The sequence below is a fragment of the Balaenoptera acutorostrata genome, chromosome 6, assembly GCF_949987535.1.
Source record: "Balaenoptera acutorostrata chromosome 6, mBalAcu1.1, whole genome shotgun sequence".
Lineage (NCBI taxonomy): Eukaryota > Metazoa > Chordata > Mammalia > Artiodactyla > Balaenopteridae > Balaenoptera > Balaenoptera acutorostrata.
In genome coordinates, this window is record NC_080069.1 from 49335538 (window position 1) to 49362358 (window position 26821).

Here is a 26821-nt window from a genome sequence, read left to right on the forward strand (position 1 = left end):
CGTGTCCCCTGCATTAGCAGGCAGATTCTCAACCACTGCGCCACCAGGGAAGCCCAATAATTTTTATCTTAAAATCTCTACTTAAAACACTGTTAGACAAACACATGTCTGAGCACTAGGTTTGGGCTTTGTGCTGCCCTTCCTCTGATTGAGGTGAATTCAGATGGCTCTGGAGGTTATTTTAAAAGACCATGGGTGGATGAAACAAGAGGCAGATCTCAGATCAACATGAAAAAGACCTTTGTTACTGATATGCTGTCCATAAAACAGATTCACAAAACAGTGAGCTGCCAGTTGCTAAAAGTGTTTGGGATATAAGCTAAATTGTCATCAGAACAGGAGATTCATGCATTAGGAGTGAGGAAGGATCAAGTTAAGAATTCTTTTTATTAACAGCTTTATTGAGATATGATTCACATACCCTACAATTCATCCATTTAACATATATAGTTCAGTAACTTTAGTATATTCACAGGGTTGTGTGATCACTGCCACAATTAATTTAAATACATTTCCATCGCCCCCAAAAGACACCCTTTACCCTTCATCTGCCATTCCCCCACTCCTCCATATCTCCCAGCCCTAGGAAACTACTAATTTACTCTCTATTTCTATTGATTTGCCTATTCTAGACATTTCATAAAAATGGAATCATATAATATGTGGTTCTTTTGTGACTGGCGTAATGTTTTCCCTTAGCATAATGTTGTCAAGGGTCATCCACGTTATAGCATGTGTCATTGCTGAGTAATACTCTGTTTTATGGATATACACATTTTATTTCTCCATTCGTTAGTTGATGGACATTTGGATTATTTCCATTTGGAGCTATTATGAATAACAAACATTTGTACAGAATGTTTATTTGTATTTGTGTACAAGTTTTTGTGTGGACAAATAGTTACATTACCCTTAAGCATATTTCTAGGAGTAAGATTACTGGGTTATATGCTAGCTCTACATTTAGCTTTTTGTGGAACTAACAAACTGTTTCCCAAAGTGACTATACCACTACATTCCCACCAACAACATACAGGGGTTCTGCTTTCTCCACATCCTTGTCATCACTTGTTATTGTCTGTCTTCTTTCTAGCCGTCCTAGTGGGTATGAAGTGGTAGCTCATTTGTAGTTTTGATTTGCATTTCCCTACCAACTAATGATGTTGAACATACTTTCATGTACCTGTTGGCCATTTGTATATCTTCTTGAAGAAATGTCTATTCAAATCCTTTGCCCATATTTTGGGTTATTTGTCTTCTTACTGTTGAGTTATAAGAGTTGTTTATGTATTCTGGATACAAATCTCTTAGATAAAACATTGGCAAATATTTTTTCTTTTCTGTGGGTTGTCTTCTCACTTTCTTGATGGTATCAGTTGCAGCACAAAGTTTTTCACCATGCTGTATTCCAATTTATTTTTCTTCTGTTGCTTGTGATTTTGGTATCATATGTAAGAAAACTAGGTCACAAAGAATTCTTTTTTTTTCCCTAAGAGATTGAAAGTTTTAGTTTTTACACTTAGGTGTATGATCTGTTTTGAGTTGAGTTTTGCATAATGTGTGAGGTAGGGGGTCCAACTTCATTCTTTTGAATGTGGATATCCAGTTATACCACCATTTGTTGAAAAAACTATTTTTCCTTATTTAATTTTTGTGTCACTTTTGTCAGAAATCAGTTGTAAATATAAGAGTAACTGACCATAAATTCTGAGCTCTGGTTCTCTTCCTTTGATCTCTATTTCTGTCCTCATGCCAGTACTACACAGTCTTAATTACTGTAGCGTTGTAGTAAGTATTGAAATTAGAAGTGTGAGTTCTTAAAATTTGTTCTTTTTCAAGAACGTTTTGGTCCCTGGCATATCCATATAACTTTTAGGATCAGCTTGTATTTTCTGCAAAAATATCAAGTTAGGATTTTGATAGAGATTGTTCTGAATCAGTAGATCAATTTGTGGAGTATTACCATTTAGCAATATTAAGTCTTGTGAGCCATGAACATGGGCTGTCTTTACATTTATTTAGATCTTTAAATCCTTTCAACAGTTTTTGTAGTTTTTCAGAGTACAAGTCTTGAACTACTTTTGTTAAACTTATTCCTAGGTATTTAAATCTTTTTAATGCTATTGTAAATGGAATTGTTTTTGTAATTTTATTTTCAAATTATTCTTTACAAGTGTGTAAAAATACAATTGATTTCTGATCTTGTATCTTGCAACTTTGCTGTACTTGTTTATTCTAATCATTTTTAGTGAGTTCCTTGGAAGTTTCTTTATAAAAGATTATATCTTCTATAAATAGAGTTTTATTTTTTCCTTTCCAATGTGCGTACTTTTATTTCACTTTTTTGCCTAATTTCTCTAGGCATAAACTCCAGTATGATATTGAATAGAAGTAATAAGAGGGGCCATGCTTATCTCTTTCCTCATTCTAGGAGAAAAACTTTCATTCTTTCTTCATTAAGTACAATAGTAACTGTGGGTTTTTTGTATATGTCCCTTCTCTTTCATCTAAATTTTCTAATTTATTGGCATATAGTTGTTCATAGTATTCCTTTATAATTCTTTTTATTTTTGCAAGTTCTATAATGATGTCTTCTTTCATTGATTTTATTTTTTTTATATATATATATTTATTTATTTATGGCTGCATTGGGTCTTTGTTGCTGTGTGTGGGCTTTCTCTAGTTGCAGTGAGCAGGGGCTACTCTTCATTGTGGTGCACAGGCTTCTCATTGCGGTGACATCTCTTGTTGCAGAGCACAGGCTCTAGGGCATATGGGCTTCAGTAGTTGTGGCACATGGGCTTAGTTGCTCTGTGGCATGTGGGATCTTCCCAGAGCAGGGCTCGAACCCATGTCTCCTGCATTGGCAGGTGTATTCTTAACCACTGCACCACCAGGAAAGCCCTCATTGATTTTAATAATTCGAGCCTTCTCTCTTTTTTCTTGGTCAGTCTAGCTAAAGTTTTATCTATTTGGTTGATCTTTTCAAAGAATGAAATTTTAGTTTTTTTGATTATCTCATTTTTAATTCTTTATCTTACTTATTTCCACTCTAATCTTTATTATTTGATTCCTTTTGCATTCTTTGGGTTTAGTTTCCCATTAAAATTCTAGTTGCTTAAGGTGGAAGGCAAATTTACTGATTTGAGATCTTTTTAATATAGCCATTTACAATATTAATTTTACTCTAAGCACTACTTTAGGTGCATCCTATATGTTTCATTATGTTGTGTTTCCATTTGCATTCATCTCAAAGAACTTTTAAGTTTCCCTTTTATTTTTTTAAGTTTTATTTTTTTATACATCTTTATTGGAGTATAATTGCTTCACAATGTTGTGTTTCTGCTGTACAACAAAGTGAATCAGCTGTATGCACACACATATCCCCATATCCCCTCCCTCGTGAGCCTCCCTCCCACCCTCCCTACCCCACCCCTCTAGGTGGTCACAAAGCACTGAGCTGATCTCCCTGTGCTATGCAGCAGCTTCCCACCAGCCATCCGTTTTACATTTGGTAGTGTATTTATGTCAGTGATACTCTCTCACTACATCCCAGCCTCCCATTCCCTGCTGTGTCCTCAAGTCTGTTCTCAATGTCTGCATCGTTATCCCTGCCCTACCACTAGGTTCATCAGTATCATTTTTCTAGATTCCATATATATGCGTTAGCATATCATATTTGTTTTTCTCTTCTGACTTACTTCACTCTGTATGACAGAGTCTAGGTCCGTCCACCTCACTACAAATAATTCAGTTTCATTCCTTTTTATGGCTGAGTGATATTCCATTGTATATATGTGCCATATCTTCTTTATCCATTCATCTGTCGATGGACATTTAGGTTGTTTCCATGTCCTGGCTATTGTAAATAGTGCTGCAGTGAACATTGTGGTACATGTCTCTTTTAAAATTATGGTTCTCTCAGGGTATATGCCCAGTAGTAGGATTGCTGGGTCATATGGTACTTCTATTTTTAGTTTTTTAAGGAATCACCATACTGTTCTCCATAGTGGCAGTATCAATTTACATTCCCACCAACAGTGCAGGAGGGTTCCCTTTTCTCCACACCCTCTCCAGCATTTATTGTTTCTAGATTTTTTGATGATGGCTATTCTGACCAGTGTGAGGTGATACCTCATTGTAGTTTTGATTTGCATTTCTCTAATGATTAGTGATGTTGAGCATCTTTTCATGTGTTTGTTGGCCATCTGTATGTCTTCTTTGGAGAAATGTCTATTTAGGTCTTCTGCCCATTTTTGGATTGGGTTGTTTGCTTTTCTGATATTGAACTGCATGAGCTGCTTGTATATTTTGGAGATTAATCCTCTGTCTGTTGCTTTATTTGCAAATATTTTCTCCCATTCTGAGGGTTGTCTTTTCTCTTGTTTAAGGTTGTTTTTATTTCCATTTCTCTAGGAGGTGGGTCAAAAAGGATCTTGCTGTGATTTATGTCATAGAGTGTTCTGCCTATGTTTTCCTCTAAGAGTTTTATAGTGTCTGGACTTACATTTAGGTCTTTAATCCATTTTGAGTTTATTTTACATGTAGCTGTCCAGTTTTCTCAGCACCACTTATTGAAGAGACTGTCTTTTCTCCATTGTATAGTCTTGCCTTCTTTATCAAATATAAGGTGACCATATGTGCGTGGGTTTATTTCTGGGCTTTCTATCCTGTTCCGTTGATCTGTATTTCTGTTTTTGTGCCAGTACCATATTGTCTTGATTACTGTAGCTTTGTAGTATAGTCTGAAGTCTGGGAGCCTGATTCCTCAAGCTCCGTTTTTTTCCCTCAAGATTGCTTTGGCTATTTGGGGTCTTTTTTGTTTCCATACAAATTGTAAAATTTTTTGTTCTAGTTCTGTGAAAAATGCCATTGGTAATTTGATAGGGATTGCATTGAATCTGTAGATTGCTTTGCGTAATATAGTCATTTTCACAATGTGGATTCTTCTAATCCAAGAACATGGTATATCTCTCCATCTGTTTGTATCGTCTTTGATTTCTTTCATCAGTGTCTTGTAGTTTTCTGAGTAAAGGTTTTTGCCACCTTAGGTAGGTTTATTCCTAGGCATTTTATTCTTTTTGTTGCAGTGGTAAATGGGAGTGTTTCCTTAATTTCTCTTTCTCATTTTCCATTGTTAGTGTATAGGAATGCAAAAGATTTCTGTGCATTAATTTTGTATCCTGCTACTTAACCAGTTCATCAATTAGTTCTAGTAGTTTTCTGCTGGCATCTTTAGGATTTTCTATGTACAGTATCATGTCATCTGCAAACAGTGACATCTTTACTTCTTTTCCAGTTTGGATTCCTTTTCTTTTTCTTCTCTGATGGCCATGGCTAAAACTTCCAAAACTATGTTAAATAATGGTGAGAGTGGATATCCTTGTCTTTTTCCTGATCTTAGAGGAAATGGTTTCAGTTTTCCACCATTGAGAATGATGTTAGCTGTGGGTTTGTTATATATGGCCTTTATTATGTTGAGGTAGGTTCCCTCTATTCACACTTTCTGGAGAGTTTTTTTTATCATAAATGGGTGTTGAATTTTGTCAGAAGCTTTTTCTGCATTTATTGAGATGATCATATGGATTTTATTCTTCAATTTGTTAATATGGTGTATCACATTGATTTGCATATATTGAAGAATTCTTTCATTCCTGGGATAAACCCCATTTGATCATGGTGTATGATCCTTTTAATGTGCTGTTGGATTCTGTTTGCTGGTATTTTGTTGAGGATTTTTGCATCCATATTCATCAGTGATATTGGCCTGTAATTTTTTTTGTGACATCATTGTCTGGTTTTGGTATCAGGGTGATGGTGGCCTCATAGAATGAGTTTGGGAGTGTTCCTCCCTCTGCTATATTTTGGAAGAGTTTGAAAGGGATAGGTGTTAGCTCCTCTCTAAATGTTTGATAGAATTCACCTGTGAAGCCATCTGGCCCTGAGCTTGTTTGTTGGAAGATTTTTAATCACAGTTTCAATTTCAGTGATTGTGATCTGTCTGCTCATATTTTCTATTTCTTCCTGGTTCAGTCTTGGAAGGTTGTACTTTTCTAAGAATTTGTCCGTTTCTTCCAGGTTGTCCATTTTATTGGCATAGAGTTGCTTGTAGTAGTCTCTCTCATGATTCTTGTATTTCTGCAGTGTCAGTTGTTACTTCTCCTTTTTCATTTCTAATTCTGTTGATTTGGGCCTTCTCCCTTTTTTCCTGATGAGTCTGGCTAATGGTTTGTCAATTTTCTTTATCTTCTCAAAGAACCAGCTTTTAGTTTTATTGATCTTTGCTGTCGTTTTCTTCATTTCTTTTTCATTTATTTCTGATCTGATCTTTATGATTTCTTTCTTCCTGCTAACTTTGGTTTTTTTTTAGTTCTTTAATTGCTTTAGGTTTAAGTTTAGGTTGTTTATTTGAGATTTTTCTTGTTTCTTGAGGTAGGATTGTATTGCTGTACATTTCCCTCTTAGAACTGCTTTTGCTGCATCCCATAGGTTTTGGGTCGTCATGTTTTCATTGTCATTTGTTTCTAGATATTTTTTGATTTCCTCTTTGATGTCGTCAGTGATCTCTTGGTTATTTAGTAACGTATTGTTTAGCCTCCATGTGTTTGTGTTTTTTACGTTTTTTTCCCCCTGTAATTAATTTCTAATCTCATAGCATTGTGGTCAGAAAAGATGCTTGATATGATTTCAGTTTTCTTAAATTTACTGAGGCTTGATTTGTGACCCAAGATGTGATCTATCCTGGAGAATGTTCCATGCACACTTGAGAAGAAAGTGTAATCTGCTGTTTTGGGATGGAATGTCCTATAAATATCAATTAAATCTATCTGGTCTCTTGTGTCATTTAAAGCTTGTGTTTCCTTACTAATTTTCTGTTTGGATGATCTGTCCATTGGTGTAAGTGAGGTGTTAAAGTCCCCACTATTATTATGTTACTGTCGATTTCCTCTTTTATAGCTGTTAGCAGTTGCCTTATGTATTGAGGTGCTCCTATGTTGGGTGCATATATATTTATAATTGTTATATCTTCTTCTTGGATTGATTCCTTGATCATTATGTAGTGTCCTTCCTTTTCTCTTGTAACATTCTTTATTTTAAAGTCTATTTTTATCTGATATGAGTATTGCTACTCCAGCTTTCTTTTGATTTCCATTTGCATGGAATATCTTTTTCCATCCCCTCACTTTCAGTCTGTATGTGTCCCTAGTTCTGAAGTGGGTCTCTTGTAGACAGCATATATATGGGTCTTGTTTTTGTATCCATTCAGCAAGCCTGTGTCTTTTGGTTGGAGCATTTAATCCATTCACATTTAAGGTAATTATTGATATGTATGTTCCTATTACCATTTTCTTAATTGTTTTGGGTTTGTTTTTGTAGGTCCTTTCCTTCTCTTGTGTTTCCCACTTAGAGAAGTTCCTTTAGCATTTGTTGTAGAGCTGGTTTGGTGGCGCTGAATTCTCTTAGCTTTTGCTTGTCTGTAAAGCTTTTGATTTCTCCATCGAATCTCAATGAGATCCTTGCTGGGTAGAGAAATCTTGGTTGTAGGTTCTTCCCTTTCATCACTTTAAGTGATGCCACTCCCTTCTGACTTGCAGAGTTTCTGCTGAAAAATCAGCTGATAACCTTATGGGGATTCCCTTGTATGTTATTTGTTGCTTTTCCCTTGCTGCTTTTAATATTTTTTCTTTGTATTTAATTTTTGATAGTTTGATTAATATATGTCTCAGTGTGTTTCTCCTTGGGTTTATCCTGTATGGGACTCTCTGCACTTCCTGGACTTGATTTTTTTTTTTTGATTCTTTTTTTTTTTTTGCTTTCACACACACACACACTGTATTTTATTTTTACAAGAGATAAATAAACTGACACCAAGCATTGTAAGTGGATGACCACAACCTGGACTTGATTGACTATTTCCTTTCCCATGTTAGGGAAGTTTTCGACTCTAATCTCTTAAGATATTTTCTCAGACCCCTTCTTTTTCTCTTCTTCTGGGACCCCTACAATTTGAATGTTGGTGCGTTTACTGTTGTCCCAGAGGTCTCTGAGACTTTACTCAATTCTTTTCATTCTTTGTTCTTTATTCTGCTCTGTGGCAGTTATTTCCACCATTCTATCTTCCAGGTCACTTATCCGTTCTTCTGCCTCAGTTATTCTGCTATTGATTCCTTCTAGAGTATTTTTAATTTCAGTTATTGTGTTGTTCATCACTGCTTGTTTGTTCTTTAGTTCATCTAGGTCCTTGTTAAATATATCTTGTATTTTCTCCATTCTATTTCCGAGATTTTGGATCATCTTTACTATCATTACTCTGAATTCTTTTTCTGGTTGACTGCCTATATCCTCTTCATTTGTTTGGTCTGTTGGGTTTTTACCTTGCTCCTTCATCTGCTGCATATTTCTGTGTCTTCTCATTTTGTTTAACTTACTGTGTTTGGGGTCTCCTTTCTGCAGGCTGCAGGGTCGTACTTCCTCTTACTTCTGTTGTCTGTGCCTAGTGGGTGAGCTTGGTTCAGTGGCTTATGTAGGCTCCCTGGTAGCGGGGACTGGAGCCTGTGTTCTGGCAGGTGAAGCTGGATCTTGTCCCTCTGATGGGCAGGGCCGCATCTGGTGGTGTGTTTTGTGGTCTCTTTGAGCTTAGTATGACTTTAGGTAGCCTGTCTGCTAATGGGTGGGGTTGTGTTCCTGTTTTGCTAGTTGTTTGCTGTGAGGTGTCCAGCACTGGAGTTTGCTGACCTTTGGGTGGAGCTGGGTCTTTGTGTTGAGATGGAGACCTCTGGGAGAGCACTCATTGATTAATATTCCATGGGGCTGGGAATTCTCTGGTGGTCTGATGTCCTGGACTTGGCTCTCCCACCCCCAAGGCTCTGGCCTGATCCCCGGCCAGACCACCAAGACCCTGCAAGCCACACGGTGTGGAAGAAAAGGAAGAAGAAAAACAAAATCAAAAAGAAAAAACAAACAGGAACCCAAACAAACAAACAGACAAAACCCCAAGACAAATGGTAAAAGCAAAGCTAAACAGACAAAATCACACAAAGAAACATATGCACAGGCACCCACAAAAAGAAAAAAGAAAAGAAGAAAAAGAGAAAATAAAGAAGAGAGCAACCAAACCAATAAACAAATCCAAAACCAAAACAAACACTAAAAACTAACAAAAACATAAAACCAGAAACAAATGAAATGCAGAAAGCAAACTAAAAAAGGCACTGAAAGCATAAAACAAACACAAAAACGATAAAAAAATGTAAAGACGAAAGATGAAAACAAAAGGAAAAAAATACAAAATGACAAAGTAGTAAAGTAAAAATAGAAAAATAGAAAATACAGTGAAAAATAAAAAGAAAACAAAGCAGAAGAAAGGAAAAAAACAAACACAAGGAAAAAACACAACATAATATAAAAGTACAGTAGAATTAGGTAAAAAAAGATAAATAAAATTATATTTAAAAAATAAAAGCATGAAAAGAAAAGTAAATTAAAAAGTAAAATTTAGAAAATAATAATAATAAAAGAACAACAGAACCAAAAAAAAAAAAAAGTAGTGATATTTTCCTGTGGCCTTAGTTGTCAGTGTCCTTGGCCGCACAGTGAGCCACAGCCAATCCCTGCCTCCCCAGGAAGCCCTCCGGTACCTCTAGATGGGTCTCTTGAACTGCTGTGGGCACTGTGGGGCCGCCTCAGACTCTGACCTGGCCTTAGTCCTGTGTGTACTTGTCCACAAAGTCCACAGTTGCCCCCAAAGTCCACAGCCTCAGTTGTGGGAACACTCATTGTCTATTCAGGTATTCCACAGATGCAGGGTTTACCCAGCCGATTGCGGGGATTTTATCCATTGCTCCTGCAGTTGCATGGGGATACTTCTGTTTCTTTTCTTTGGTCGCACTGCCCCTGGGGTTCAGCTTTGGTTTTGGCCCCGCCTCTGCATGTAGCTGCCTTCAGGCGTCTGTTCCCCACCCAGGCAAGAGGGGGCGAAAGCAGCAGCTGATTAGGGCTCACTTGCTTGCTCAGGCTGTGGGGGAGAGGGATATGGCAGTCATAATTGGGATGTGCGAGGAGTGCCTGCGGTGGCAGAGGCTGGCGTGAAGTTGCAAGAGCCTAAGGAGGCGTGCCATGCGTTCTCCCAGGGAAGTTGGCCCTGGTTCGCGGGACCCTCAGCAGTGGCGGGCTGCACAGGCTGCTGGGAAGTTGTGGGCAGGTACCTGCCTTGCACACAGGACCCTTGGTGGCAGTGGCAGCAGCCTCTGGGGTCCAAGATAACAGCTACGTCTCGCGCTCGTGCCTGTGTAGGCATTGCCCTACCATCTGTGAGCACACAGAGAGAGAAGCTCTTATGGCAGGGCTGCCCCTCTCCTCACGCACCCCACAACAAAGGTCTCCTGCTTCTCTGGCAGGCCCAGGTTTTTTCTCAGACTCCCTCCCGGCAGCTGTGGCACACTAGCCCCCCAAGGCTGTCCTCACACAGCCAACCCCAGTCCTCTCCCAGGGGTCTGACCTACAAAGCCCAAGCCTCAGCACCCAACTCCCACCTTTCCTTGCAAGTGAGCTGACAAGTGTCTCAGGCTGGTGAGTGCCGGTCAGCACTGATCCTCCATGTGGTAATCTGTCTGCTCAGCACTCCACACCTCTGTTGCTGCGCTCTCCTCCAAGGCTCTGAAGCTCCCCCATCCCGTCCCCACCAGTGAGGGGGCTTCCTAGTGTGTGGAAACTTTTCATCCTTCACAGCTCCCTTCCAGAGGGGCAGGTCCTGTCCCAATTTCATTGTCTCTTTTTTTCTTTTTTCTTTTGCCCTACCCAGTTACATGGGGATTTTCTCACCTTTTTGGAAGTCTAAGGCCCCCTACCACCATTCAGTAGTTGTTCTGTAGGCACTCTTCCACATGTAGATGTATTTTTGATGAATTTGTGGGGTGGAAGGTGATCTCCATGTCTTACTCCTCCGCCATCTTGCAGGTCTCTCCCCTAAGTTTCCCTTTTATTCCTTCTTTGACCTGTTCATTATTTAGGAATGTGTAATTCAATTTTCACATATTAATGAATTTCTAAAATATCCTGCTGTTGATTTATAATATAGTACCATTGTGGTCAGAGAACATACTTTGTATGATTTCAGTCCTTTTAAATTTATTGAGGATTGTTTTATGACCTAACATGGGATCTGCCCTAGAAAATGTTCCATGTGTACTTGAAAAGTATATGTATTCTGTTCTTGTTGTGTGGCGTGTTCAATAGATGTCTATTAGGTATAATCGCTTCATAGTGTTGTTGAAGTATTCCATTTTTTTCTTGATATTCTGACTTGTATCCATTATTGAAAGTGTGGTATTGAAGTTTCTGATTGTTGAATTGTTGTTTCTCCAATTCTATCAGTTTTTGCTTTGTGTATTTTGGTGCTCTGGTATAGGATGCATATTTGTTTATAGTCATTATCTCTTTCTGATAGATTAACACTCTTATCATTATAAAATGTCTTTGTCTCTGGTGACAACTTCTGTTTTAAAGATTATACTGTCTGATGTTAGTGCAGCCACTCCAACTATCTTTAATTAGTGCTTACAAAGTATCTCTCTTTTCTTCCTTTTGCTTTCAACCTATTTGGTCTTTGAATTTAGTGTGTGTCTTGTAGACGGCATACAGTTGACCCATATTTTCCCCCATTCTTCCAAATGTAAATGGAGTGTTTAATCCATTTACATTTAATGCAGTGACTAATAACTAATAAAGTAGGATTTATTGATACATCATCCATTTTGCAATGTGATTTTTATGTCTTGTGTCTTCTTATTTCCTTTACAATTATTGCTTTGTTTTGGGTTAAATATTTTCTAGTATACCATTTAAATGCCCATGTCATTTCTTTGACTATATCTTTTGAATTATTTTCTTAATGTTTATAGTAAGGATTACAGTTACCATCTTAATTTGTGACAATCTGGTTCAAACTAAAACTAACTTAATTTCAATAGTATTCAAAAATTTACTCCAGTATATTTCTTTCTACCCCTCCTTTATACCATTACTGTCATGTAAATTACATCGTTATATATTATAAAACCTGTAATTCAATTTTATAATTCTTGCTTTATGTTATTGTCTCTTAGATAGAAGAAGAAATAGATTACAAACAAATACATATTTATTCTCTTATATGTTTTCCTGTGAAGTTACATTTACCAGTGTTCTTTATTTCTTCATGTGGATTCAAATTACCATCTAGTGTCCTTCTCAGACTGAAGGAATCCCTTTAGCAATTCTTACAGGATAGATCTGCTAATGACAAATTCCCTCAGAATTTATCTGGGAATGTCTTCATTTCTCCTCCATTGTAAGGAAGAGTTTAGTTGAGTATAGAATTCTTGGCTAACAGTCTTTTTCTTTCAACACTTTGAGATGTCATTCCACTGTTTCCATGGTTTCTGATGAGAAATCAGCTTTTAATCTTATTAAAGATCCTTTGTACATAATGTCATTTTTCTCTTACTATTGATATTTTCAAGATTTTCTTTTTGTCTTTGACTTTCATCAGTTTGACTGTGACATGTCTAAGTGTGGCTCGCTGTAAATAAATTCTACTTGGAGTTTGTTGAGCTTCATGGATGTATGGGTTAATATTTTACATAATATTTGGGAAGTTTTTGGCAATTATTTCTTCAATATTTTTTCTGCTCCTTTCTCTTTCTCCTTTTCCTGTGAAACTCACATTATGTGTATGTAGGTATGTTTGATGGTGTCCCACAGGCATCTGAGGCTTTGTTCATTTTATCTTGCTCTTTTTTCTTCTCCTGAAGCTGAATAATCTCTATTGATCTATCTTTAGGTTCACTGATTATTTCTTCTGCTAGCTCGTATCTGTGGTTGAGCCCCTATGGTGCATTGTTCATGTAATTTTTGTACTTTTTAACTCCAGAACTTCAATTTTTTTTTCTATTTTTATTTCTCTTTATTGGTACTATCTATTTGATGAAACATCATTTTCACACTTTCCTTTAATTCTCTAGACATCATTCCATTAATTTTTTAAACATATTTTACAATAGCTGATTTAAAGTCTGTGTCTACTAAGTCCCAAATCTGGGCTTTCTCAGGAGCATTTTCTCTTGGCTGCTTTTTTTCTTCCTGTTAGTGGTATACTTTCCTGTTTCTTTACATATCTCATGACTTTTTGTAGAAAACTATACAGTTAAATAATGTATCATAGTAACTCTAGAGTCAGGTAGGTATTTATTTTGTTGCTAGGTTTTTGTAATTGCTTTTCTTATTGCTACTTACTTGCTTACTGATTTTTCTGAACTAATTCTCTAGATTCTGTATTGCTTCCAGTGTATGGACACTAAGTCCTCTGGTGGCATTTTTTTTTTTAAGTTCTTTTATTATTTATTTTAGGAGTCATCCTGTGTCAGTACAATTTAGTGGTCAGCCAATGACTGGTTAGAAAAGTTTCTTAAATGCCTTTTCTGTATGTCTTCCACCCTTTTTATCCCTTCCCACAAGAGGATCTATGTGAGAAGGCATGCCTTCAAACTTGTTGCAGTTTATACGACAGCCTTAGCTTTTACTTCTGTTTGTGCCGGGTTTCAAGGTCAGCCACTAGTGAGTTATTGGGAGCTCCTCTTTTCCCAGGTCCTTCTTGGGTCACCTCTTACGCCCTAAGAATATGTCAGAGCTTTTCAAAGTTTCAAAATCTAGTTCTCCAAGATTTCCTTTTAAATTCCTAGCCGGGTTCTTGTTTACCCACCTGAAATCATAGCCTTAGGTAGCTGCCATATTGTCACCCATTTACTATTGTTTTGATAGTACTCTGGGGATAGGTTTTTTTTTTTTTCCTCCCATGAGCTGAACTCTGAGTCCAATCAAATACCCACGACACTCTGGGAGTAGAGATTTTTCCAGGAAGCTGCTTATTCGGACAAAATACTGACTGTGCTCTGGGGATGATGCCTTTAATGTAGCTCTAAAAGAGTTCTGTCCTTTCTGTTGGCTATCAGGCTGCCAATTTTTTGCAGCTATGATGCCACTAAGCTGGGGAGAAAGGCGGGTAGGAATAGCCTCAAGCTAAAATGTTAGAGACACCACTGTCTTACCGAGGTTCAGTAGTTTCTCTTAGACAATTTTTAGTTTTTTTCTGTGGCTTTGGCTAATTTTCCGAGTTTTGAAATGGTTGGTTTTAGTTGTTTTGCCAGTATTTGTATTGTTTTTGTGGGACAGTTTGTGGAGGTTCTTGTCCTACCATTCCGGAAGTCTGTCTCCTCTAGGATTCTGTATAAGTTAAAGAATAATGGTAAAGCAAAGAAACAAAAAAGGAGCCTCTTAAAGAGAAATGTTACCCTTTTTCTTCCAGCTTTGTCTTTTTCTGTATCCCTGTCTTGTCTTCTGTACTGTCTTCCAACCTCCCTATGGCGTTCTCTCTGTGATGGTTTAGTGTAGTGAGGAGAGTCTTGGCTTCGGAACTTGGGCACACCTGGATTCCATTTCTAGCTCTGCAACAGTAAGCAAGATACTGACTTTCCTTCGGCCTCAGTTTTCTCATATAAATTGGTGATCCTCATAGAATCACAATAAAGATTAAATGAGAAAACTTTTAACGAGCTTATTCCAGACCTGTACATACTAGGTGCACAGTAAATTATTAATACACTATACAATTTATTACTCTTTATTTGGTTCTCTCATTTCATCCCTTTTTACTGACCTATCTTAATGAGTTTTGGTGTAAAAATAGTAATTAATGGGTTTAGGAAAGTAACTTATAGAAGAAAGATAAGCAAATTATTTAGCCACTTTGAGCCTTAGCGTCCTCACCTTTTAAATGAGAATACTAGTATGTGCCTCTATGTTAGGGCCTTGCTTTGAGAATCAAATGAGTTCATGACACTGTAGGCTTGTGAAGGCTTTGCACCATGCACTGTCTGCAAACGTACAGTGGTCTCTGGTTTGTGAAGATAAGTGTCTGGTTCTTGGATTAGATTCATGGGATTAAGTTTGCTTTTTTTTTCTTCTCAAAAAACATAAACATAGAATGTAAAATAAGTTGCTTATTATTTGTGGCACCATTTTTCCCCATCTTTTGAGTTAGATAAGTATTTTGCCATATTTATCCATTATGTAGCAAATGACATTTATTGTTCATAGACTTTGGATTTAATATTTTCATTTAACTATTCACTTTGTGATTTAGGCTAAAATAGAAGAAAAGGCCGTTTATGAATGCTGTAGCAGTCAAAATATGTATGTGAACATAGCAAGAAATACTCTGAAGAAGCTGAGAGACCAAGGTAATGTCTTTTCAATTAAGTGATGAGATAAAAAGTTGTGATTAACACCTGACACTGAATGTGTTTTCTTCATTAGCAGGGTTGTTTTTAGATATTCAGTGAAATGTATGTTTTAAATATTCTGTTGAGTCGAACATGCAGGCGGCATTGTTTGGTTGAAAGTAACAAGTTAGACTTGAACTTAGACATAAATATAACCTCACTGAGAGAGGTTATCCCTGATGTATTTAAATTTGATTTCTGGTTATAAAAGTAATTCACCTCCATGTGGAATAGTATCAGTACTTCTCAACTTTTTAAAAATCAGTATTGTCCCCCTAATAAACCTATTTTTTCTACCTCCTTCACCCCCAGTAAAATGAAGTACTGAGGGATAATATTTTATCAGTTAAATTGGGTTTTGTACAGCCACATACTATTGTAATATCTGATATTTTTTTCATTCCTCAAGAGCCAATTTTACTCCTCTGGGGGCAGCACCACCCCCATTGAGAATACATGGCATGAGTTCAAATAATACAGAAAAACATCTTTTAAAAAAACAGTCAAAGACAACTGTCTTCCAGATCTCTTATATAGACCCTCCTTTCCATGACTACAGAGATACATATAATATTCATGAATACAATCATTTTATATACAGTGTGTCTAACTTTTTTTACTCAGTAAGGTATCACAGAAGTCTTTTGTCAGTTAACCTGGAATCCATGTTCATATCTAGATCTGTATCATACTTTTTAAAGACTGCATGAAACTCTATTGCATAGAACCTATACTATAAATATTCCATTATATGGAACCTATAATATAGATGAACTGAATGCCTTTGGTTATTTAGATTGCTTACATTTTTTCTGAGTATAAATTCTGTGATAAATATGTGTGAGCATGTTAACACATTAACATTTACTTAAACCCGAGCATATGTATCTTTAGCATAAATTCCTGTACACAGAGAAGCTAGCAGAAAGGGTCTGCGTATTTAAAATTGGTAAATATTGTTTTTCTGTTTTTTTTTTTAATTTTTATTTATTTATTTATTTTTGGCTGCGTTGGGTCTTCATTGCTGCGCGAGGGCTTTTCTCTAGTTGCGGCAAGCGGGGGCTACTCTTTGTTGCAGTGCATGGGCTTATTGCGGTGGCTTCTCTTGTTGCAGAGCACAGGCCCTAGGCGCATGGGCTTCAGTAGTTGTGGTACGCAGGCTCAGTAGTTGTGGCTCATGGGCTCTAGAGCACAGGCTCAGTAGTTGTGGTGCACGGGCTTAGTTGCTCTGCGGCATGTGGGATCTTCCCAGACCAGGGCTCGAACCCGTGTCCCCTGCATTGGCAGGTGGATTCTTAACCACTGTGCCACCAGGGAAGCCCTGGTAAATATTGTTAACTACTCCAGAAAGGGTTTGTCCATTTACGTTGCCCACTAATGGTGGAGTATGTGGTTTTCCTCACACCCTGCCAAACTGTCTTATTTATCCTATTTCAGAGTGTGAAGGTATATTTAAAAAAAAGGTTATTTTAATATCTTTTATTACTACAAAGTTGAAGATGTTTATTTCTCTCTCTTTTAAAATTTGCTCTTTGTATCCTTCTGCCCCCCTTTATAAATAGTCCTATTCATTTGGGACAGCCTTTTACATATTCTCTTTTAATATACTGCAGGTATTTTCTTCAGTTTGTCACTTGCACGTCAGCCTTATTTATCCTTTTTTTTTTTTTTATAATATAGAGGTTATTTTCAAAGTGTAATCAATCTCTTTTTTATTGGCTTCTGGGTTTTGTGTCATGCTTTGAAAGTCTGTTCCATTCTCAAGAATGTAAAAACTGTTCATTTGTGATTCCTTTATGGCATTTTTTTAATGTACAGCACTTTAAGTAGACTTAAATACATGTATTAAAATATACGAGATCTCTTAGATTAGTATTTTCATGGCATTCTAGCTCCCCCCCCCCCTTTTTCTCATATTAAATATAGCACATAGAAATAGAACATGCAGGTCTAAGTACATATTTTAAATATTCCCAATGAAACTAGAAATGGTTTGCAAGCTGTTACAGTTGTGGTAAATGATGGTATAAAACTCAGTGACTCAAATTTAGACACACTCTATCCAGTAGTCAAAATGTATTAGTTTTAGCAAATGTGAAATCCTGTTCTTTTTAGTAGTTGAGTAGATATAACTTTTTCCCAGTTTGGAATTGGTTATGAAGATGTTTGCCCTCACAGGTTGGGTGGATGTTTTAAAATAAAAAGAAATATTTTATTATACTGTAGACCTTTTTATGTTCTGTATGTTTTTATGAAGTAGATAAAAATAGTTCATCTCAGGAGAAAAGTCCTTATATGTTTTAGATGTGTCTGGAAGCAGTAATAGCAATAAGACAACTAGATTGAAAAAGAATGAAAAGAAAAACGGTAAGCTTACTGTGATAACGAGAGGCCCTTGCAGTTGTGACCTTAAAGGGGAAGTAAATTTGGCAGACTGCAGCTATTAAACCGTTGTGTTTGTGAAGGATCAGCTGCATACTTTGTACACGTGCTATCCTTTTTAAAAACTTGTATAAATTGGAGATGAACAAATGGACTTTGATTTAAGTAATATTTGGATAGAATTCTCAACTTTTTCTTTTCTTTTGGTAGTTAACGTACGTCTAGTCAGCAAGAGTAGTTCTGCTCAAATTTTCAAACTCTACCTGCATTGGAATTACCTGGAAATCTTGTTAAGAATGCAGATTCTGATTCAGTAGGTCTGGGTACAGCCTCAAAGTCTGAATTTATAACAAGAAAGAAGGTAAAGAATTTGGTTGTATTTTGAATAAAACCAGATGGTTGTGCTTCTCTCTTTAAAAAAAAAAAAAAGCCTCATGTAAGAATTGAAACAACGTAGATGCTTTTAGAATCTCTTAATACTCCTCATAACAAAGAGTTTTTCGTTTTACAAAAGAGTTTGCTAAAGCATGTCTAGTAAGTTCTGCTAAAGTTTTTAATAATAAATTAGATAAACTTTCTCGAGAGCTCATTAGAGTGAGGGGATCTGGGACTGGGTTACTGGTGTTGGGAAGAGATCCTTGAGCTATTTTGCCCTTGTGAGAGTCATCAGGGTTCCCATTGTCTCCTGCTTGTAAGCTTTTGTACTTTTCTCATCTGAGTGAGTATTAAGAACTGTTATGCAAGATTTAGAACCAGAAGGCCTGGGTTTGTGTATCGACTGTGCTGTGTGACTTTGGTCATGTGTCCTTACTTTTCTGAGCCTCATCTAACTCATCTGTAAAAATGAAGTCAGTTCACTTGCCGTTCTGGCTTAATGTAAAGTTTAAATCAACATGCTTAGAACAGGTTTCGGCCTGCTTAATATGCACCAGCCATTACTGATATAATTCTTACTTTCCCATCTCTCACCCAAAGCTTAGGACATCACGTGGTCCAGGGAACAATATTGATTTGTTGTGGCTGTTATTGAAGGACACGAAGACTTGGATTCTTTTAGACTACTGTCTTACTTAATGTTAATCAGAATCCTAGCATTTCATATCTAAAAGGGTTAGTAGACTCTAACCTTACCACTACTTAAAAAGGAAAAAAAAGCAATTAAAATTTTATTGAACAGCTTTGCTTTTTCTTTTAGTGCTCACAGGAATTATTCTCTACAGACATCTTAAAGACTACCTTCTAACTGAAGAACAGTTCCGTGAAAATAACTACCCCCAACCCAACCCTGACAAACCATGAAATATTCTTTTAAACCCAGGCATGACAAAAACTCTTGTAAATGATCGAAAGTATATGGGTCCAGAAATTATCCTTTCTACACGCTAAGACTGGAGCCCTAAAAGTCCCAGTGTTCTGGGACTTCCCTGGTGGTCCAATGGCTAAGACTCCATGCTCCCAATGCAGGGGGACCCAGGTTTGATCCCTGGTCAGGGAACTAGAGCCCACATTCAGCAACTAAATCCCACGCTGCAACTGAAGATCCTGCATGCGACAATGAAGATCCCACGTGCCACAACTAAGACCCAGCGCAGCCAAATAAATAAATATGAAAAATAAATAAAAATAAAAGTCCCAGTGTTCTGACATTTTCTAATGGAAACAAGATTTGTGGCCAGCCATGGCCACAAATGATGGCCAGCATCATTAGGCTACAGGTAAAAGCATTGTTGCATTTCATTTTCTTTCCCTTTCCATTTCATTTTATTCCCAGTATCTAAGTGCTTTATTTATGTAATCAGTTTTATTAAATCTTCTTAGCAGCCATTTCAGGTAAGTACTGTTACCACCTGCATTTATACAAATGAAGAAACTAAGGTTCAGAGAGGTCAAATAATTTATCAAAGGTCACTCAGAAAATAAGTGGTAGAGCCAGGATTTGAACCCAAGGAGTCTGACTATGGAGCTTCTGCTTTTACCCCTAGACATATGTAGGCAGTGCTGTGTTCTGTATACTTCATACCCTTTCACTAGGAATTCTTATAAAAAGACTTACAATTAGTCTTACTATTTTGCATTTTCTCCAAATACTGGGCATAGTTAGTTAATATATTTATCCCACTCCCTCTCCCCCCAGAAAAGAGATAGCAAGAGAATATTTAACATTAACACAACTGTCAAATGTTAGGTCCATCAGAGTTTGAAATGCAGTTATAGAAATATTTTTCATTGGCTAGAAGATATTTAGCTTCATCTCTTGCATCTTTAGAACTTCTCTCTTGGGATTATTTTCGCCATTTGCTTTCCGTTCTTTAAATCCTCTCATTGGAAGGCAGTACACTTAACAGTTAAGAACCGGGGCTCTGAAGGAGAAACGCAAATCTGGGTCGGGGTGCTGGGTAAGTCATGAGTCACTCTCCCAGTGTCGGCTTCCCCACTCTGAATAATGAGATGATGGCAGCTGCCCCATCAGTAGCTATGAGAATCCGTTAAAATAGTGCATCCGAAGTGCTTGGTGCAGTGCCTGCCTCATCATCGCAGAACAGGCACCCAAATAAAAGAGCTGCTGTCATCATCGTCGTCAGAGCCAGTTTGAGGGTCATTAATAAAAACAAGTATTCATAAACGGGTCTAGTGAAAAGCCCAGATACACTCTCAGTGACAATAAACAAACAGATCACTATGTGTCTAAAAGGAAGACATGGGTCCTAATTCAGGAGTTACTATGTACTAGAGTAGATGACAGATCAAGTCGGTGACAGTCAACTTGTGGTGCTAAAACCACAATTACCTGGCGTTGGGCTGACTCTGGAAACAGGTGGGAGAACGCCTGTTTGAGCAGTGGCAGCCCTGATGCAGGAAGCAGCTCACCTGCACGTACTCCTTTGCATAACTCTGTTCCTTTTCCTGTTACTTCGAGATCACACTGAGTCTGTGCTCACGACAGGATCAGGAATGCAAAGGCAAGTCCCTGCATTCAGGTCCTCATTTCCGCCCCCCACATCTATTCATGAATGACTCTACTTCATGTTCTGTTTTAGCTTCTAGGAAGATGTGCTGTCGATGTGGGAAGATCTATGGCGTGACTCCTGCAGGCAAACACAGCAGCAGAGAGGAATGTCACTACCACTTTGGCCGACTGGTGAGTCATAAAGGCAAGTATCTGGTCGTTCCATTTCATTTACTTGATGAGCCGGTGCCAAAGCGGTGGGGAGAAAAGTGGAATAAAGTGTTCAGTTCAATGCGTATTTGTTAAATACGGTTCAGTAAAGAGAAACTGTATTGATTCAAAAGTTTCCATTACAAACACTTACTCCCGACCATCACTTCTTAACTTTGGAGCTCGCTGGCTCAAGAAGTATGGCTGTTGATGACTCTTCCACCTTTTGAAGACCTCAGGTCAATCAGCTACCTCCTGACTTCACCTGCTTTTCACAGGCCAGCATTAGAATGATTGCTTACGGCTTCAGTTCCTTGGCCCCTGCCCTGCACTGAGTGAGGATGAACACCTGCTTCCTCACCCCCAGCCCAGCCCCCATTTCTTCTCCAGCACAGTAAATTCCCTACAGTCCACTCAGATGCTTTTTTCCCTACTCAGAGCAAAAAACCTGGGTGCAATCATCACTGTCTCCCCTCAGTGCACCCTCCCCCCCCCCATTCAAGGCCTTTGTTTTGTTTTGTTTTTTCTTTTTTTCTGCCTATGCCAGCGCCCTTAGTTCCCCCACCAGGGATTGAATCCGGGCCACGGCATTGAGGCCACCGAGTCCTAACCACTGGACCACCAGGCAGCTCCCCGGTGCGCCCTTTCATCTCAGCTGTGTCCACGTCCCATTTGTTCCGTTACCTCCAAAGTGTCTCTTCTCCGCCTCTGCTGCCCCCCACCAGGGCCACAAGACCCTCATCCCCTTCCCAAGCTACTGCAGCACCCTCCCAGCCTTACACTCCCCCACCCCAAGCTACTCCTCACCCAACAGCCCCCTGAATAATTTTTAAATCACAGTTCTGTTTACATCACTCCCCTGCTTTAATGAAAATTCTTCAATAACTTTGTCAACCCTGCCGAATTTGGCCTCTGCCCCCTATCTTGTACCCTTTCCACAGTTTCCTTCCTATCACACTGGCCAACTTTCTGGAGCCTTCTAACCTGCCGTCTCCTCTCCTTTTCACGCGGCTGGTTCCTTCTCATCCTTAGGTCTCTGCTTAAATGTGACCTCCTCAAGGTTCTTTCGCGACCCCGTGATCTAAAATAGGTCCTCCCTCTTCTATCACAACCTTTGAGGGCCTTTGACTGTCACTGCCTTTGACAGCACCTAACTGCATTTTGTAATGATTTAGTGATTTATCCGCCATCTTCAAAAGACTGCAAGCTCTTGGAGGGACCGTCCATCTTTTTTTCTCCCGAATATCTCCCCGGCACTTAGCATGGTACCTAACGCATACAGGCTGTCAATATCTATTTGGATAGGTGGGTGAACAGATGAATTATTTATGTAGATATGGAAATGAATATGAAAGCTATTATAATAAATGCTATGAAGAAAATAAAGCAGGGCAGAGGAAGTAGAGAGGAACAGTGGATGTGATTGAATTATAGAATAAATATAAGAATAATGGATCAATAGTAAAGTAAATCAGACAAGTTTGACTTAAGTGTTTAGGGCTTAGTTTTAGTGGGTGGGGAGACTGTAAATTCCAAAAGGGAAGAAAAATAGGAAGACACTGAAGGAGAATAAAAGTAGCAGATTAACTACTCTGTGGCATAACTAGACAACACAGCATAATGAACAGAATGGGACTTTGGAGCCGGCGGACCTGAGATTTTGGGCTGTTTCACCACTTACTTTCTCTGAGACCTTGAGCAGGTTTCTGAAGCTCTCTGAGCTTTTGTTTCCACATTCATGGAATGAGCTTTGTGTGGCAGTTTAGTGAGCTGACGTGTCCAATTCCTGGCTTATAACAGATGCTCTATCCATACTGGTTCTCAGCCTCCCTTTCTCATCACAGGAGAAGGTAAAATAAAGCCATGAGATGTCAAGATTGGATGAGTAATATAAGGTTGGTTAAGCAAGAGTCTTCAGCCAGCCTGAGAAATCTGCATTTGATCAGCAATGTACAAGTGAAGCACTTCAGGAAAGTAATGTAATGAAAAATGTGCTTGAGGAAGATTAATCTGACCACATTTTATAGGAAAACTGGTGCAAAACCTACTGTAGGAAGAGGGGTTTATAGGGAACAGTTGGGAGAACATTACCTTGGGCCAGAGGGAAGAAGGGCTTGGGGTAGGTAAGGGTACAGGTGAGATGGAAGATGTGAGAGAGATAAAAGAGAGATGAAGGCTTAGGCTTGTTGCTGTGAAAATGTGCAAAGTGTCTGGCCAAGGAAGTGGAAGAAGAGGGTGTCAGGATTTCAGAGGTCCAGCCAAGGTGGGAGACAACATCTTTGTTACGGTCTCAGTCTGCGTAACTGGGTGATGTTGCTTGGGTCAGATGCAGGAAGGGAGAGGATGGTAGCTGGAGCCCATCATCCAGGGGCTTCAGCAAAGAGGGAAGGTCAGGGAGGAGAATATTTTGAAAGGATGGTTGAGGTAGAGTTAAAGCAGGATAAAGAAGTGACACCAGGAGAGGAGCTGAGGGTCCCGGCCGCGTTATGGAGAAGCAAAGGGAGGAAGGGGAGAAAGGCATTCAAGACACCGGTAATTATAATTCACCTTCAAAGTGCAGCCTCTGAGAACTCGGCTTCTAGGAGTCAGTGTTTCCTGTTTGTTACATAATAGCTAGAAAAGCAACATGCAGAGTTTTAGACTTTACATCAGATGGCTTGCATGGTGCAGTCTTAAAGATCCTTGTGGGTGAGACGCTCTGGGAGTTAGCCGCTCCGCCTTGTCAAGCTTGCTTGTTTTGATTTTTACTTTTCGTGTGGTTTGCAGTTCTTGGTGGCTCAGAAAGGCGGTACAGCTGTTGTGAAGGTGTCCTTGGATCCCCTGGGTGTCAGGTCGCCAAGGTAGGACTTGTTCCCCAGAATGCTGCTTGTTTCAGAACCAGAGTTGCTGCCTCCTGCGCAGACCTTGGGGATCCATAAGCTTTTGGTATAATCCACTAATTTTCAGTTGATGAAATTTTTATGAGCTTAGTTGCTCTTGCCAAGACATACAGTAACTTATTTGGCAGTGTTTGTTTCAGCTTCACGTTCATGACCAAAAAGAAAACCTAGAAGGCTTTGTGAAGACTTTTGTCAAGTTCCCACCCCGCAGCGGGAATCACGGTGTATTTGCTGTGAATTGTGAGGTTGTACATTGGTGGTATGTTTTGCCTTATTTATGCACGTGTAAGGAACGTTCCCAGGCTCTCTCTCTCAGTCCCACACAGCGCTGTGATGTTGTTCACACATTTTCAGATGAAGCAACTGAAGCTGAAAAGTTAAGTGACTTGGTGGGATACCTGCACTTGGTGATGGAGCCAGGAGTTGGCCTATGATCCTCTTTCTATTACTTATTAATTTTTCTTTATATATAATCACTGCTTGTCCTACTCATTACATTGCTGAGATTACATGGGTGGAAAATGTTATGAATACTACTGTTATCCCCCAAATCAGCATAAAAGCTTTAATTTTTAAGAAACTATTGTTTTTATAGAGACAGTAAAATATTTATAGGGAGTTATCTTCTTTCGTATGAGAATCAATACTAAACAGTAGGGGAAAAACAGAACTTGGAATCATGAGACCTCAGAAGCTCCACTGCTTATCAGGCAAGTCTCCCGGATGCTCCAATCTGTAAATTATGAGGTTAATAATAACCCGACAGTGATGGTGAGAATCAGATACACTAATATATGGCAAAGTGCTTTGTATGTGTCAAACACCATGTGAACAGTCATCTTTAACAAAAAATAGAATTAAATTTTTGTTCCCTGTGGCATATTTGGAAAGCAGATTTGTGGAGTTTAATTTTAATAAATATAGAAGGGAAGTGTTCAGTTTTTAAGCTTAGATTTTTAATTGCAGACAATGAAAGCTGCTTCTGGCTTAGATATCAAATATCATTACCATGTTGTCCTCTACTGTGCTATGTTTATATAAGCATAATATGGATTTTTCTTTTCATTCAACAATGTTTATAACTGCATTGTCCAATATGGTATCCACTAGCAAACAAACATGTTGGTATAGAGAACAGAATAGCAGTTACCAGAGAGGAAGCGGGGGAGGGCAAAATGGGTAAAGGGGGTCAACTGTATGGTGATGAATGAAAACAAAATTTTTGGTGGTGCAGCGTGCTGTAGTGTTTATAGAAGTCAAAATATAATGTTGTACACATGAAACTTATATAATGTTATAAAACAATGTTACCTCAATAAAATATTAAATTAAATTAAAAATTTAGTTCCTCAGTCATACTAACCATACTTCAAATACTCAATCCCCACTTGTGGCTGGTGGCTACCATATTGGATGGGACAGAAATAGACCATTTCATCTTCACAGAAGGTTCTTTTGGATAACACTGATCTCTAATGAAAATAATTGTAAAGCCTAAGTCAAGAAAATGAAATTATTTTTATTAGCAGAAATATTACCAACATTAAGGAAAAAATTAGAGCTTGGAACATCTTTTATATGACGGTCAGATCCACTCACTGGCTTTTGTTAGCAAAACTGAATGATAGGGTTAGATTGTATATTTCAGTTAGAAATATTCCTTTAAGATATCTAAGATGTTAAAATATGTTTGCCCAATATGATGTTTAAATTTAATATTTCCGTCTTTATAGTGCTATACAGCCAAAGGTTTGGAACTTACTCAAGTGACAGTGGTTGATCCCAGCCTCCAGGTGGTCTATGATACATTTGTGAAACCAGATGAAGAAGTCATTGACTATAACACTAGGTATGCATTATACACAGAGGTTTGTTTTTGAAATTATAGAACATTCAACATGTACTTTGAGTTTTAGCCTAGGTACTTTTATTGGATTCAACTTTAGAGCATGAGTTAACACTGTTTTCTTTTAATTAATTTGTTTATTCAAAAATATTCATGTTCTGTTGAGTACCTTGCTAAAATTATGCAGACACTGTATTAGGCCCTGGGTAACAACCCTAAATGAGAGATACGGCCTCAGCACTCATGGTGTTTACATGTTGGAGTGGTAGGTAGGAGGCTAGAGAGACAGACAAAAATATTGAGCAAGTTATTTTATTCATTCATTTATTCATTCAATCATTAATCAGTTTCTTCTGAAAATACCATACTATTCCCATTAGATGAAAATTTCTATAATCCTGTAGACATGTCGCTGAGTATACGTAGCTTTGATATGGCATACAGAACACTGGTTCAGTGCAAATTCTGTTTTATTATTAAAGTAGGACATGTTTCTGATCCAAATTCAATGCGAACTTGAGATAGTATGATATAGATGTGCCTTTAATTTTTAAAAACCTCATCTAAAACACCCAATAATATCATTGATTAATTGAATTGGATTTCCTAAAGGCATGTAAGCCATATGACATGACATATTTATATATTTATTTAAATATATCTATTTAAATGTAAAATAGAAGACATTGATCTTATTCTACAATGAATATTTAGAAGTGCTAATTACTGGTGTGATTGTATTTATTCAATTTTCCTTAAACAACAAATTCTCCAATGGTACTTAATATGACGTGTGTGTGTGTGTATACATGCACACATATATACATATATTTGTATATGTATATATGAACAAATATGACTTGATACACATACACGTGTATATTATATGCACTATATACTATAGTACATAGTTTATAGTATTATAGTATATATAGTATACATAATATATATTATATATGTGTATGTCCATAATTTTGGAGCACAGTAAGGCAAGGTGGTCAAGTGAATTAAAAGTTGTTGTGATAACTTTTGAGAATAATTATAAAGAATTCTGCTAAGAAGCATTTTTTAACCTAAATTTCCTCATGGTTCATAAAAATGGTTGTATACATAAAAACTCAGTAAAAGTTGCTGTTATCAGAAAATGCATTTTGTTACTAATCTCTCTCCTGACCTCATCTGATTTTTCTTCCTACTCATTTTGGCCATATCCTAATAGCCCCATCTATTTTATATTTTA

General features: G+C 37.9%; 1 protein-coding gene across 2 annotated transcripts in view; it reads left to right on the forward strand.

The window, feature by feature from the left end:
• LOC103015293 (uncharacterized) overlaps nucleotides 1–26821 on the forward strand; it is a 46763-nt gene that overhangs the window by 12557 nt on the left and 7385 nt on the right. The window contains exons 7-10 of one of the 2 annotated variants that reach the window (XM_007176996.2): nucleotides 15179–15275; nucleotides 20738–20838; nucleotides 23623–23696; nucleotides 25469–25584. In XM_007176996.2, the coding sequence (XP_007177058.2) occupies nucleotides 15179–15275; nucleotides 20738–20838; nucleotides 23623–23696; nucleotides 25469–25505 (309 nt within the window). In that variant the 3' untranslated portion in view covers nucleotides 25506–25584. Of the gene's footprint in view, nucleotides 1–15178; nucleotides 15276–20737; nucleotides 20839–23622; nucleotides 23697–25468; nucleotides 25585–26821 lie in introns of those variants that run through there. The other variant, XM_057548766.1, reaches the window with a different exon arrangement.